The sequence below is a fragment of the Pseudonaja textilis genome, chromosome 5, assembly GCF_049901715.1.
Source record: "Pseudonaja textilis isolate UNSWEBS1 chromosome 5, rPseTex1.2, whole genome shotgun sequence".
Lineage (NCBI taxonomy): Eukaryota > Metazoa > Chordata > Lepidosauria > Squamata > Elapidae > Pseudonaja > Pseudonaja textilis.
Genome location: NC_141994.1, coordinates 23,428,705 through 23,441,871, shown reverse-complemented (window position 1 = coordinate 23,441,871; position 13,167 = coordinate 23,428,705). Strand labels below are relative to the sequence as shown.

The window sequence follows — 13,167 nt, the reverse complement described above, 5'->3', positions numbered from 1 at the left end:
GGGTGAAAGATAAGAGACTTATGAGAACTGAACCCCATATTTTTGTTGCTAAACCAAACAGTTGTCAACTCATAAAATGTTTCTATGGTCTTTTTAGAGTTGCCAACAGAAAGGGGGGGGGGGGGAGATTGGTGGATGTTTTCCTGCCAATTAGCATTAGTGGGAGACCCCAATGAAGCCAACTCGACCAATCACTTTCCTTAACTTGCTGCGAGGTCAGCATCAATCACTGAACTTCCCCCGACCCCCCAAAAAATACGCAACAGAAAAATTATGGAATAACAATTACTGTATATTAATATGGATATTTTTTATCCAGAGCATATAAGGCACACACATCATGTTTTAAAACTGCAGAACAGGTACAATGCAAATGACTGTAGTTTTTTAAAAAGGTATTACTGTTAGAAAACGTAAAATGTTCAGAAAGCTGGCTTTTCTAAATGTAGAATTTCTTATATGAGATCCCAGCACAATGCAACAATTTTGGACTTAGCTTCTATCACTTGTAGCATGGACTGTGGTCAGGGAGGATGGAATCAAACATTTATATAGTTACACACTCCCTAAGGAAGCAGGGAAAGTTTCAAAAGTCTTTATAATGCCAGCAATCTTATAAACTCTTATCTATGCCCAAAGAAGAGAAGGTTACACCTGCAAACTTTTCATATAATGTTACTGCTTCTTTTAATTGACATATTGATCAGATGACTCGTTGCATGAGTTACATATAAATAAATATACTTCCAGTTATATTTGCTTTGAAGAAGCAAGGGCTCACACAGAGTATGATAATTATTGTTATAATTCAAGTCAGTCAAATTCATACCAGAATAATACAATAAACACAGTTGGAAGGGAACCTTGGAGGTCTTCTAGTCCAACCCCCTGTTCAAGGAGAGAAACTCTAGACCATTTCAGACAAATGGTTGTCCAATCTCTTCCTAAAAGCCTCCAGTGAAGGAGCATTTTACAACTCCTGGAGGTAAGCAGTTCCACTGATTAATTGTGCTAACTGTTCTAACCATCAAGAGAACACATTATAAATTTAGTTAGGACAATAGATTCTCCATGCAAAGATGCAATAGTTGTTATGAATTACCAGGATGAATGGAGGTTAAAAAGAGGAATTGTCCCATTTTAGAAAATAAATACCTTTTAAAATATATGTATGTATGTATGTATGTATGTATGTATGTATGCATGCATGTATGCATGTACGGTATATACTGTAGAGCCAAAGCACCATATTGCCATGGATATGTAAGTTTTCTGGATTTGGCTCATAATACATAGAGCATGGAAACAGTCTGAAGAACATTGAGTATGTTTATTTTTTGAACATTTTATTTTTAAATGGCCTGACAGAGCAGGTTGAATATTAAAAGAATGTAAAAGGTGTTCGATATAGCAAGAAGAGCTTGAGAATTCAATACATACAGTGAGTAAGGCTAACTATCAGGTGTGCCTCTTGTTTCTCCAGGAATTATGGCACTGGTATTTATTTGAATAATTATTAAAAAAAAATATTGCTGCGGGGAAAAAATAACCTTTGCTTTTTTTAAAACAGCTGGTAAAATAAGAAGCCCTTGGATGGTATTTCTTCTAGAGACCAAATATCACTGTAACAAAATATTTTAAAGTTTCCATGGCATTTACTGCACCAAATATGGCAACTTTTAAGATTTGTGGACTTCCAACTCCTAGAATTCCTCAGCCAGCCATGCTGGAAATTCATAAGTCTTAAAGTAACCAAGTACGTACGTAATAACAGAGTTGGAAGGGACCAACTGAGGTCTTCTAGTCCAACCCCCTAAAGGCAATGCTGGCTTAGTAGGATGCAGGATCATCAGCTCCAAAAATCCAGATTCTAATAAGGAAAGGAGTGTCCTGCAGAGAGCGAGCCTGTTCTTGGAAGCCAAGTATCAAGTAACTACCAACAAATCCCTCCCTGCAAAGGATTTATTTACAGGCAGTCCTCAACTTACGACCTTCGTTCAGAGACTGTTCGAAGTTATAATGGCACCAGAAAAAGTGACTTATGGCTGCTTTTCCCCACTTATGATACTGCAACAGCATCCCTGTGGTTACGCAGTCAAAATTTGCACACTTGGCAAGCATTTATGACAGTGGTGGCTAGCCTTTTTGGGCTCCTGCGCCAAAAATTGTGCGTGCGCTTGCATGCTCGCGCTAACGTGCCAGCACCAAGAAGGCAATATGCCTGCCCCCTATGCATGCACACGCAATCCCCACCCCCACCCACCCCTTACCTGCACTGTGCCTCACAGCTGATTTTCATCTGGTTTGAGGCCTTTTTCACCCTCCCAAAGGCTTGAGGAAGGTTTCAGCAAGCTTTGTAGGCTGAAAACTAGCCCTGTTTCATCACTTCCTGTTTTTCCGGAGATACCAGAAGTGACAAAACAGGGCTAGTTTTCGGCCTGCAAAGCCTGCAGAAGCCTTCCTCAAGCCTTTGGCAGGCCAAGAAAGGCCTCAAACCGGCTGAAAATCAGCTGTGAGGCGCCCGTATGCGCAGTGAGGTAAGTTTGCCTGCAGCTCGCGTGCCGGCACAAATAGCTCTGCATGCCACCTGTGACACACGTGCCATAGGTTCTCCATCACAGATTTATGATATTTGCAATGTCCTGAGGTCTCCTTTTGTGACCTTCTGACAAGCAAAATCAATGGGGAAGCCAGATTCACTTAACAAGCCATTCATTTAGTGACCATTTGAAGTTATGACATCTGTGAAAAAGAAGGGACATGACCAGTTTTCACTCTTATGACCGTTGCAGCACCCCCCCCCGGTCGTGATCTAATTGCGGGCGCTTGGCAATAGATTCATATTTATGATGGTTGCATAGTCCCCGGGGTCATGTGATCCCCCTTTTGCGACCTTCTGACAAGCAAAGACAAAGACTGCCTGGTTGTTAAGTGCATCTGGCCTCTCTGTTGACTTTGCTTCTCAAAACGTCGCAAAACGGCAGTGGTTCGCTTAACAATGGCAGCAAGAAAGATGTTGTGGCCTATCGGCCCCTCCAGCAGCCAAATCAGAGGAGGAGGAGTGAGAGTCAGGGTCAGCACCAGGGCAACCTGGGAGCTCCAAGCGGGAAGAAGGAATGGAGCTGGCAGAGAGAGAGAGAGACAGAAAGAGAGACAGAGGCGAAACCTGGACCATCCATCAACCCTCAGATGGAGAGTCAACAGCCCCCAGGTCTGGAGGTGGCTGCTGAGGAAGAGGAGGAATAGCTGAGTCCAGTGCCTGATGCACGGATGCACAGAAGGCAGAAGAGAGGAGAGCAGTGGAAATCTATGGTCCGGTCCTTAGGACAGAAGAGCCAGGTCTGGAGGTGGCTGATGAGGTAAAGGACAAACAGCTGAGTCCAGTGCCTGACATGCAGAAGGCAGAGGAGAGGAGAGCAGTGGAAATCTATGGGCCGGTCCTTGGGATGGAAGAGCCACCACTGCTAACGAAACCCCACCCTAGCTCTGGGGCTAAAAGGCAGGGGGCGGGAATGAATAGATGTGGCAGGCAATATTCATCTGCCTGCCAGACAGACTTATTACCTTGCGGTGAGAGAGAAACTTTTTGCCGGGGCTTCCAGGACTCCTAATAAAGGAATCTTTGAGTTAACTTCAGAGTTTGTCATATTTGGGGAGCTGCATCAGAACAAAAGGTGGTGAAATGGGGCAGAGCTCACTTAGCAACTGTCTTGCTTAGCAACTGAAATTTTGGGCTCCATGGTGGCCGTACATTAAGGACACCCTGTACCGCAATGCCCTATTTAGGCAGAATGCTTTTCAACACCTTGTTTGATTCCGAGCACAAGATGGAGGAACCAGTTAAACTGGACAGTCCAGCCTTTGTCCCGACAAACTTCAATCTGATCTAGAAAATACTTCTTAGCGTCCTCTTCATGTTTGCCGACCGTCAGTGCATCGCGGATGTATTCAATGTCCTCCTTGCTGGTGAGCTGCGGCATCCCTGTCATCAGCATCATCGAAAAGAGGATGATGAGGAGATTGGTATGTTTCCGAAGAGCGAGGTAAGCCCGGACGCAAATATCCTGCAGAATAACCAAAATGTCCCGGTCAAATTAGAATGGAAGGGAAGCGAAGAGAAAGAGAAAAGAAATAGAATAGAATAGAAGAATATAGAGAATAGAATAGTAGAATCGAAAATAGAATAGAATATACAGAATACAAGGAATAGAATAGAATAATATAGAGAATAGAATAGTAGAATAGAAAATATAATAGAATACATAGAAAACATACAACAGAAGAATAGAATAGAATAGAATAGAATAGAATAGAATAGAATAGAATAGAATAGAATAGAATAGAACTTTACTGTCACTTTAAATGTACACCAATCAGCATACATTAAAATGAAATTTCGTTGGAATTCAGCTCTCAAAAGATCACCCTTATGCACATTCCCACATACACACACACACATATATGTTCCAGAGAAACATTCTAGTCTAATTCGAATGCATGCATATACCTGGCATGGGGAAAAAAAGAATCCCGCAAATTTGCCAGACGGATAGCCTAAGGAACAAATTACCTCTTCAAAAAAAATTTTTTTTCACAGCAGTTAATGAGATTATCACATTTTAAACTTTCTATTGGGTGACATCACCAAGGTTTATTTGGAGGCCAGCTTACCTGAAAATTCTGAAAGCGCAGGCTTGTTTTCTTCCCTGACGTCCCCATGACGAAAAGGAAATCGGGTGTCAAGACAAAAGGAACTCTTTCCTTATTTATTCCAAGGAAACTTTTGTAGTTTCCAAGAATATGGCCAAAATCAATATGAAAGAGATTACCTTGGGAAGAAAAGGGGGGGAGGAATCAATATTACGCCAGACAATTAAAACAACATCAATTAGGATGACTTGTTACAAAAATTGCAAAAAAAACTTTATTGGATCTTCCATCTTTATGTTTTGCCTTTATAACTTTCGTCAAAATCTACTTTTCTATGATCGAAGGGCTGCATTCCCTGCCATCTTCTCTTCGCTCATCTTACAGGAAAAAAGAAGAGAAGGAAGGAAACCTCCCTGCAGCCTCCTGGAAGCAAAAACGGGCAGCAGGGAGGCCGAATCGCCACCCCCCCCGTGCCCCGTTTTGGGCCTAGTAGGACTCCCTGCAGCCTCCTGGGAGCAAAACTGGGGCGTGCGTCCTCCCCACCATTTTTGCTTCCAGGAGGCTTCAGGGAGGCCTACTAGGCCCAAAACGGGGAGCAGGGGGGGGCTCGCTGCACTCCCCCCTCCCCCACGATGTGCACACGACCTCCCCCATGTTACCCCCACCCTCACGCATGCGCATGCTTCTCCCCCATGCGCTTTGCCACCTGCACATGCGCAGCAGAGAGCCAAAAGTCAGTTGGCTGGCAGGAGGCACACGCACATGCGTGGTGGAGCTGAGCTGGGGCGACGGCTCGCCTGCCCGCAGAGAGGGCTCTGTGGGCCCCCCTGTGGCCCACATGCCATTGGTTCACCATCACGGGACTAAACAAAGCTGTCCCTCATTCAATCAAAACTCACCTGATCCCGTGATCATAATGTTGTCGTTGTGCCTGTCTCCTATTCCAAGTACGAAGGTTGCCACACAATAGCCTGCGCAAGAATACACAAACCGCTCCACGGCTGACTGAAACTGTTAAGAAAAGGGTTCAGGTTATTGGCTCTGTGCCAAACTGCAGGACAGGGAGTCCTCGGCTTATAACGGTTCGTTGGGTGGCTGTTTGAGGTTACACTGAAAAAAGTGAACTACGGCTCTATGTTTCACACTTACAATCAGGGGTGGGATTCAAAAATCCCAGCAATCGGTTCGCTGCCCAGTTGCTGGGTGGGTGTGGGCATAATGGGTGCGGCCTGCCGAAAGTTCCAGTAGGGCCATTTTTCACCTTCCCCAGAGTCCGGAGGCTTTCCTCAGGCTTCTGGGAGGGTGAAAATGGCCTCCCCCAGGCTCTGGAGGCCCTCTGGAAGCCAGAAAAAGGCTCATTTCCAGACTTCCAGAAGTCCCATTTTTCACCCTCCCAGAGCCTTCGCGTGGACCCTGCATTTACCTGCATCCAAAATGCGCCACGTGGAGACTCCTGGGAAGGGAGGGGAGGGGTGGGCAGGGCTAGCCAGTTGGATCAAGTATCGGTTTGGCGAACCAGATGCAAATTTAACACCCAGTTCTCTCGAACCAGTCCGAACCAGTAGAATCCCAGCCACGACAACACAAGGTAAAGTCATGTTTGATCCCAGCTGCCTGCCGCACACAACCTGCCTTTCTTATCAAGTGTCTTCCCAGCTGTGGGTAATGAAGGGAATCGGGGCCCTTTCCTCCCCCGTAAGCCATGCAACCCACGTTGCTCTCTTCTCCATTCCTCCCTGCGTGCCCTAGGAAGAAGAGGGTGTGGGCCTGGGTCTTCCTCTGAACTCCCTCACCCTTGTTCTACATCTCCCCTTGCTCTGCCCAGCTGGACTTTGCCCTTCCCCAGTTTCCTCCACAGCCAACAAAGCCACACTCCCACTCCCTGTCAGCTGTCCGGCTTCCCCCTCGGATTCAGACTCCAACCAGGGTATGACACTGTCATTTTTCTTTCCAAGTTGCAGCTACTCATCTTATGCTGGTTGGGGAATTCTGGGAGTTGAAGTCCATACATCTTACAGTTGCCAAGGTTGGACACCTCTGACATACCCATAATGGCTTAAAAAGAAAGAATACATTTTCAAACAGTAATAATAGCAATAGCAGTAATAGGAACACTCACCTTTTCTTCAATTACACACTTATCCTTAAGCCACTGGTTTAATGTTTCATCTTTAAAGGCCCCAGTGTTCCCAACTGTGCTTTGCTGGATTTTGGCAATTGTATTAGCATCCTTTACGATTTCAATCATTCCTGTTTAAAAAGAAAACAAAGCAAGGCTTGAACCAACGGCATCATTCCAGGGTGGAAGAACCATATATTTCTTTCTCTTCTTCCTCATATCCAGATCTGCTACTGTCAGTTTTCTAAAAATAGACTGGACTAAGATGTGAAAATAGGTCAGGACTACAGGTAGACCTGTAGTTTGAGGAAAAGTATAAAAGCGAGGGACAGGAGGGGCCCGTTCAGACTTTGCAAGTTTTTATTACTCTAACCTCATAATAAAGGTAGTGTTGCTACTCCTGGTTGGTCATTCTTGTCTAGACTATCTCTAAATACTGAGTCACCTTATAGACAAGGTGAGCAGAATAGGAAGTTTAAACGATAGATCAATAGAGATAGCAATAGGCAGGCAGGCAGGCATAGGACAGGATGGATGGATGGATGGATAAATTTAGATAGATAGATGTAGATAGGTAAATATAGATAGATGATAGACAGACATAGGATAAAGAGAGAGAGACAGATAGATAGATGATAGACAGACATAGGACAGGAGATGGATGATAGATAGATAGATAGATAGATAGATAGATAGATAGATAGATAGATAGATAGATATAGATATATAGATAGGTAAATTTAGATAGATGATAGACATAGGACAGGAGATAGATAGATAGATAGATAGATAGATAGATAGATAGATAGATAGATAGATAGATAGATAGATATTTGATAGATAGATAGAAATTTGATAAAGGCAGATAAATTTGATAGGGTTAACTTTTTTTCAGTGCCGTTGTAACTTCAAATGGTCCTTAAATTAATGATTATAAGTTGTGGATTAAATTGTGCTTTTTTAAAAAAAGTTCTACTTTGGACAAATACATTACCTATTTTATTCCCTGTCGAAATGCATCCATAGGGTAATAAACACAAATCTAAGGATTCTTCTTCCCATATTGATGCCATGATTCGAAGTATCTAATGGAAAGAAAAGGCAAAGAAGCATCGGGGGACTCGGGGGGGCTGTGAGATCTGCTATCACATGATCACTTCAGCACTATGACTGGCCCCGCCCCCATCTCTTCTCTGCCTCTCATTGAGTCCCAGTTGATTGGCTGGGTCTTCTTTGGTTGCCCCGCATAGGAAAACGGAGCTGGAAAGCAGGTTAGTGAGGTGGGGTGGGGAGGGAAGGGGGACTTTGCAGTATCCTTCCCCTGCCACGCCCACCAAGCCACGCCCACAGAACCGGTACTAAAAAAAAATGAATCCCATCACTGGAATGGAGCGAAGGATTTTTCTTTCGTAAAGGCCCAAGCTGGGACAAGTCTGATAAGGGGCAATTTTAAATCGTCTTAGAAAACATTCGTATGAATTCAGTACGTGATTTCAAATTGAATTCTTTATTACAGGACAGTGACCTGATGGACTCACTAAAAACTTACTTAAGTAAGAAATAATATAAATATACAGTAAGTAAATACAATTTCCCCAGGTGGAATGAAAATGACAGCCTCAAATATCAATGGGGATGATCAGGGAGTTAAGTTTGATGCAGTCCAAACATCTGGAAGGCCCTGGGCTCTGAATTATACTATGTATAAACGTTGGAAAACACTCTGGACAAGACGAATAACAGAAGCAGCTTGTGGAGCAATAATTCAAAAAGAAAAAAAAATCCAGTTCGCTAAAACGCATAAACATCCTGTCACCTCCCGTCTTCTCTGCTGTTTCCGTCACCTTCATCTTGGGGCATGAGGTAAAAGATTTGTGGACTGACACAAGAAGAATAAAATAGGAGAATTGGAAGGGACCTTGGAGATCTTCTAGTCCAACCCCCTGCCTACGCAGGAAACCCTACACCACTTCAGACAAAGAGTTATCCAACATCTTTATAAAACTTCCAGTGTTGTAGCATTCACAACTTCTGGAGGCAAGTTGTTCCACAGATTTAATTGTTCTAACTGTCCGGAAATTTCTCCTTAGTTCTAAGTTGCTTCTCTCCTTGATTAGTTTCCACCCATTGCTTCTTGTCCTGCCTTCAGGTGCTTTGAACAATAGCTTGACTCCCTCTTCTTTGGAGCAGCCCCTGAGATATTGGAAGACTGCTATCATGTTTCCCCTAGTCTTTCTTTTCATTAAACTGATAGACATACCCAGTTCCTGCAATCGTTCTTCATGTTTTAGCCTCCAGTCCCCTAATCATCTTGGTTGTTCTTCTCTGCACTCTTTCCAGAGTTTCCACATCTTTTTTACATCGTGGGGACCAAAACTGAATGCAGGATTCCAAGTTTGGCCTTACCAAGGCATTATGAAGTGGTATTAACACTTCACGTGATCTTGATTCTATACCTCTGTTTATGCAGCCTAGAACTGCATTGGCTTTTTTGGCAGCTGCTGCACACGGCTGGCTCCTATTTAAATGGTTGTCCACTAAGACTCCGAGATCCCTCTCACAATTACTACTATTGAGCAAAGTACCATCTATATTGTACTTGTGCATATGATTTTTCTTGCCTAAATATAAAACCTGACTGTTTTCACCATTATTGAAGAGATGAAGTGCACTTTCTATCATTAAGCTCAACCTCTGGACACATCCATACTAATCTATGTTAATCAATGGGTGGAAATGCTAATGACAGAAAAGACACCAAATCTTGATTGATTGATTGATTTTAATTTTGGGGGTGCCTTCATGTCCATCTTCATTCCTGGCAAGATTCCTTGGCAAGATTTTGGAAGTGGTTTGCCGTTGTTTCGTTCCTGGGGCTGAGAGACAGTGACTGGCCCAAGGTCACCCAGATCGCTTGGTTTTCTTTCTAGTTCATTTGATACTTCTGTTATTGGCAGCACTTCACAGGGAAGAAAGGTGGGTGCTTATCTCAGGGGACTGTTTGAGATTCATTACCGGCTGGGAATGAAAACAATTCCTAGCGTTGCAATAAAATAAGACTTGTTTGTAAAATAAGTTTGTGCATAATCACGGTCTAGGAAGCCTTGGTCAGAACATATATTACCTGTAAAATGAGCATATCCTGCCTCAAATCATCACCGTGTTTGAAGATGATGCCAATGGTTTCGCTGGACAGAGAGGTTGGATCCGCACATTTGAATTCTAGCCACAGAGGTTTTTTCTTGGAGGCCATTACTTTACATTTTTCGATCTGCGAGGAAAGAAGGACACTGTTCACCACCAGAATTGATATCTCAGGATTAAAGGCCAGGACCGTGCATCTACAGATAGTCCTCGAGTTACGACTACGATGGAGCCCAAAATTTCTGTTGCTAAGGGAAGAGATTGAACCGAGTTTTTTTCCCCGTTGTTTACCACATTCCTTGCCCAAGTTGCTAAGTGAAACCCTGCAGTTGAATACGTTAGGAACCTGGTGGTTAAGTGAATATGGTTTCCCCATTGACGTTGCCTGTCAGAAGGTGGCAAAAGGAGACCATGCGACCCCAGGGGAAATCCTGCAACCGTCGTAAGGAGGAACCAGTTGGCAAGAAGCTGACTTAGGATCACGTGATCGTGGGAGGGATGCTGGAAAGGTTGTAACTGTGAAAAACGGTCTTAAGTCACTTTTTCCAGTGCCGTTCAGAAGTGGTATTCAGCAGGTTCTGACTGGTTCTGGAGAACCGGTAGCGTAAATTTTGAGTAGTTTGGTGAACCGGCAAATACCACCTCTGACTGGCTCTGCCCCCATCTCTTCTCTGCTTCCCACTGAGTCCCAGCTGATCGTCTGGGTCTTCTTTGGTTGCCCTGCCCAGGAGAACAGAGCTGGAAAGCAGGTCAGTGGGATGGGGAGAAAATGGGGATTTTACAGTAACCTTCCTCTGCCCACACCCACCTTGCCACTCCTTTAATCAAAGAAAAAAACACACACACAAACAAATACTTTTGTTTCTACTTGGAAACCACTTCTGGACTTTGTGCTTGAAGTGGACAAGAATGAAACTTTGATTTGGGGTTTTACTGATTTGATAGATTTGTTGTTATAGAAGTGGCTAGTTTATACTACTACATAAAAGTAAAAAGTTGAGCTTTGATGTTACTATCCTATTCTATTGCACCATAGAGAGTCAGAAGTTAATGCCTTTTCTTTCTTTTTCCTTTCCTTTCTGCACCCTTCCCTTTCCCCTTTCCCTCCCCTATTTTTCCTACAATTTGTTTTTGTAATTTTTGTATTGTATATTATAAGGAGCCTCTGTGGTGCAGTGGTTAGAGTATAGTACTGCAGGCTACATTTGCTGACTGCCGGCTGCCTACAATTTGGCAGTTCAAATCCTACCAGGCTGAAGGTTGACTCAGCCTTCCATCCTTCTGAGATGAGTAAAATGAGGACCCAGATTGTTGGGGGGAATAGGATGACTCTGTAATCCACTTAGAGAGGGGCTATAAAGCGCTATAAAGTGGTATATAAGTCTAAGTGCTACTGCTATAAACAAATTTAAAAGACAGGGAATATCTCCATAGACATTCAGCCAGCTGGGTACTTCTCTAATTTAATAGCAGAAACTCAACCAGGATATATCAAGATCACACTGAACCCTTGTGGATGTTTTGCTCAATTTTTGTTCTATTAAACACTCACAAAGTCACAGAAATGTGCATTGTACTGTTGCATAGATAGGAATTTATTCCTCCTTTTGTCTTAAGAGCTCTGTTTGGGCTCTAATCCCATTGACCCTCATTCACCTGACTTTGCTAAAAGAGACGAAAATCATTTTTACCACCAGTGCTCCTGCTTTCAATCCAGGGTCATAGGGAACTCTAAAACATTCTGGAAACTTGTTGTCCTGTAGCCTCTCGAGTTTTTGTTTGAGCTGTGCGATGACTAGGAAATGAGAATGGGGAAAAAAATGGATAAATGCCTGTATCCCAAGACAAGCTCTGTCTGTCCTCTATCATCAGTGGAACATGTTAATCCAACCTAGCTAGGAGATAGCCTCACTTATGACTCAAGATTATCAACATCTCATTTGATTTGTAAGTATAGTATACTTTTTGTGGGGTCTTTGGTGCTTCTCTGAACTCGGTGGCTTTCTTGCAGACATCTCATTACCAAACTAGATAACGTCGTCAGCACTGGGCTACTTAGTTTGGTAATGAAACGTCTGCGAGAAAACCCATCAAGCCCAGGGAGCACCAAGGACCCCGCACAGTCCTCTCCCTCCTCTTTCTCCTCCTCCTCCCCAATTCCACAAACCCTTCTCCTTTCTAGCACTGATGATGTTAGCTAGTTTGGTAATGAAACATCTGCAAGAAAACTACCAAGCTCAGAGCACCAAGGACCCCACAGTCATCATCGATCTCCTCCTCCTCCTCCTCCTCCTCCTCCTCTTCCTCTTCAAACCCTTCTCCCTTCTAGCACTGATGAAGTCACCTAGTTTGGTAACGAAACGTCTGCAAGAAAACTACCAAGCTCAGACAGCACCAATGGCCCCACAGTCATAGTTCTCCCCTCCCCTCCTCCTCCTCCCCCTCCTCTTCACAAACCCTTCTCCCTTCTAGCATTGATGAAGTCACCTAGTTTGGTAATGAAACATCAAGTTTTCTGCAAGAAAACTACCAAGCTCAGACAGCACCAATGGCCCCACAGTCATCGTCCTCCTCCTCCTCCTCCCCCCCATCCCCTTCACAAATGCTTCTCCCTTCTAGCACTGATGAAGTCACCTAGTTTGGTAACGAAACGTCTGTAGAAAACCACCCAGCTCAGAGAGCACCAAGGGCCCTTCGTTTCAACCCTGAGCTACCCATATTCCCTTCTACAAGTATCTTTTTGGGTTTTATTAATCTGGTTCGCAACCAACTCATCCGGAAACCACAACTGTGATGCAAAGATACCAGGGACTTCGTTGCCAGGGATTAAAAATGCGGAAGGCGAATGCATTTCCCCCGGCAACGATGCTTCTCAAGTCAGCCCTTACCTTGAGGGGTGACATCGTACTTCTCCGCGGAAATGGCCTTGATCTCCCTGGTGACCTTGTGCAGCAGCTCTGTCACTTGGACCTGCCTGAGGAAGTCCTTCAGCATTGCTTTGCCACAACCTCTCAGATAGGCTTCTAAGATCACGGCAAACCTTTGCTGGTAGTGCATGGATTGAGCAATCTCGCTTCTCAGAAACCAGAACAGGAAGTGTCCGATCCGCTTGTTCTACGCATCGAAAGGGTAAAGCATCTCAGACAGATTCTTAAGAGATCTGAATGTCAACTCAGAAAACATTTCTATGCCTGTTGTATTTGCTAAAAACTGGAAAAGCAAAAAAAATTCCGACAGAAGAGGAGGTGATAAAG

At 43.9% G+C, this 13,167-nt stretch overlaps 1 protein-coding gene across 2 annotated transcripts in view; it reads right to left on the bottom strand.

Annotated features, from left to right (window-relative positions):
- Positions 1-271: 271 nt before the first annotated feature.
- PIK3CG (phosphatidylinositol-4,5-bisphosphate 3-kinase catalytic subunit gamma) overlaps positions 272-13,167 on the bottom strand; it is a 37,363-nt gene continuing 24,467 nt past the window's right edge. For both annotated transcript variants that reach the window (XM_026701380.2, XM_026701388.2), the window contains exons 4-11: positions 12,802-13,027; positions 11,605-11,708; positions 9,894-10,040; positions 7,764-7,854; positions 6,770-6,900; positions 5,550-5,661; positions 4,672-4,829; positions 272-4,064 (exon numbers count right to left, since the gene is read on the bottom strand). In XM_026701380.2, coding sequence (XP_026557165.1) covers positions 3,783-4,064; positions 4,672-4,829; positions 5,550-5,661; positions 6,770-6,900; positions 7,764-7,854; positions 9,894-10,040; positions 11,605-11,708; positions 12,802-13,027 — 1,251 coding nt within the window. In that variant the 3' untranslated portion in view covers positions 272-3,782. The remainder of the gene's footprint in view (positions 4,065-4,671; positions 4,830-5,549; positions 5,662-6,769; positions 6,901-7,763; positions 7,855-9,893; positions 10,041-11,604; positions 11,709-12,801; positions 13,028-13,167) is intronic.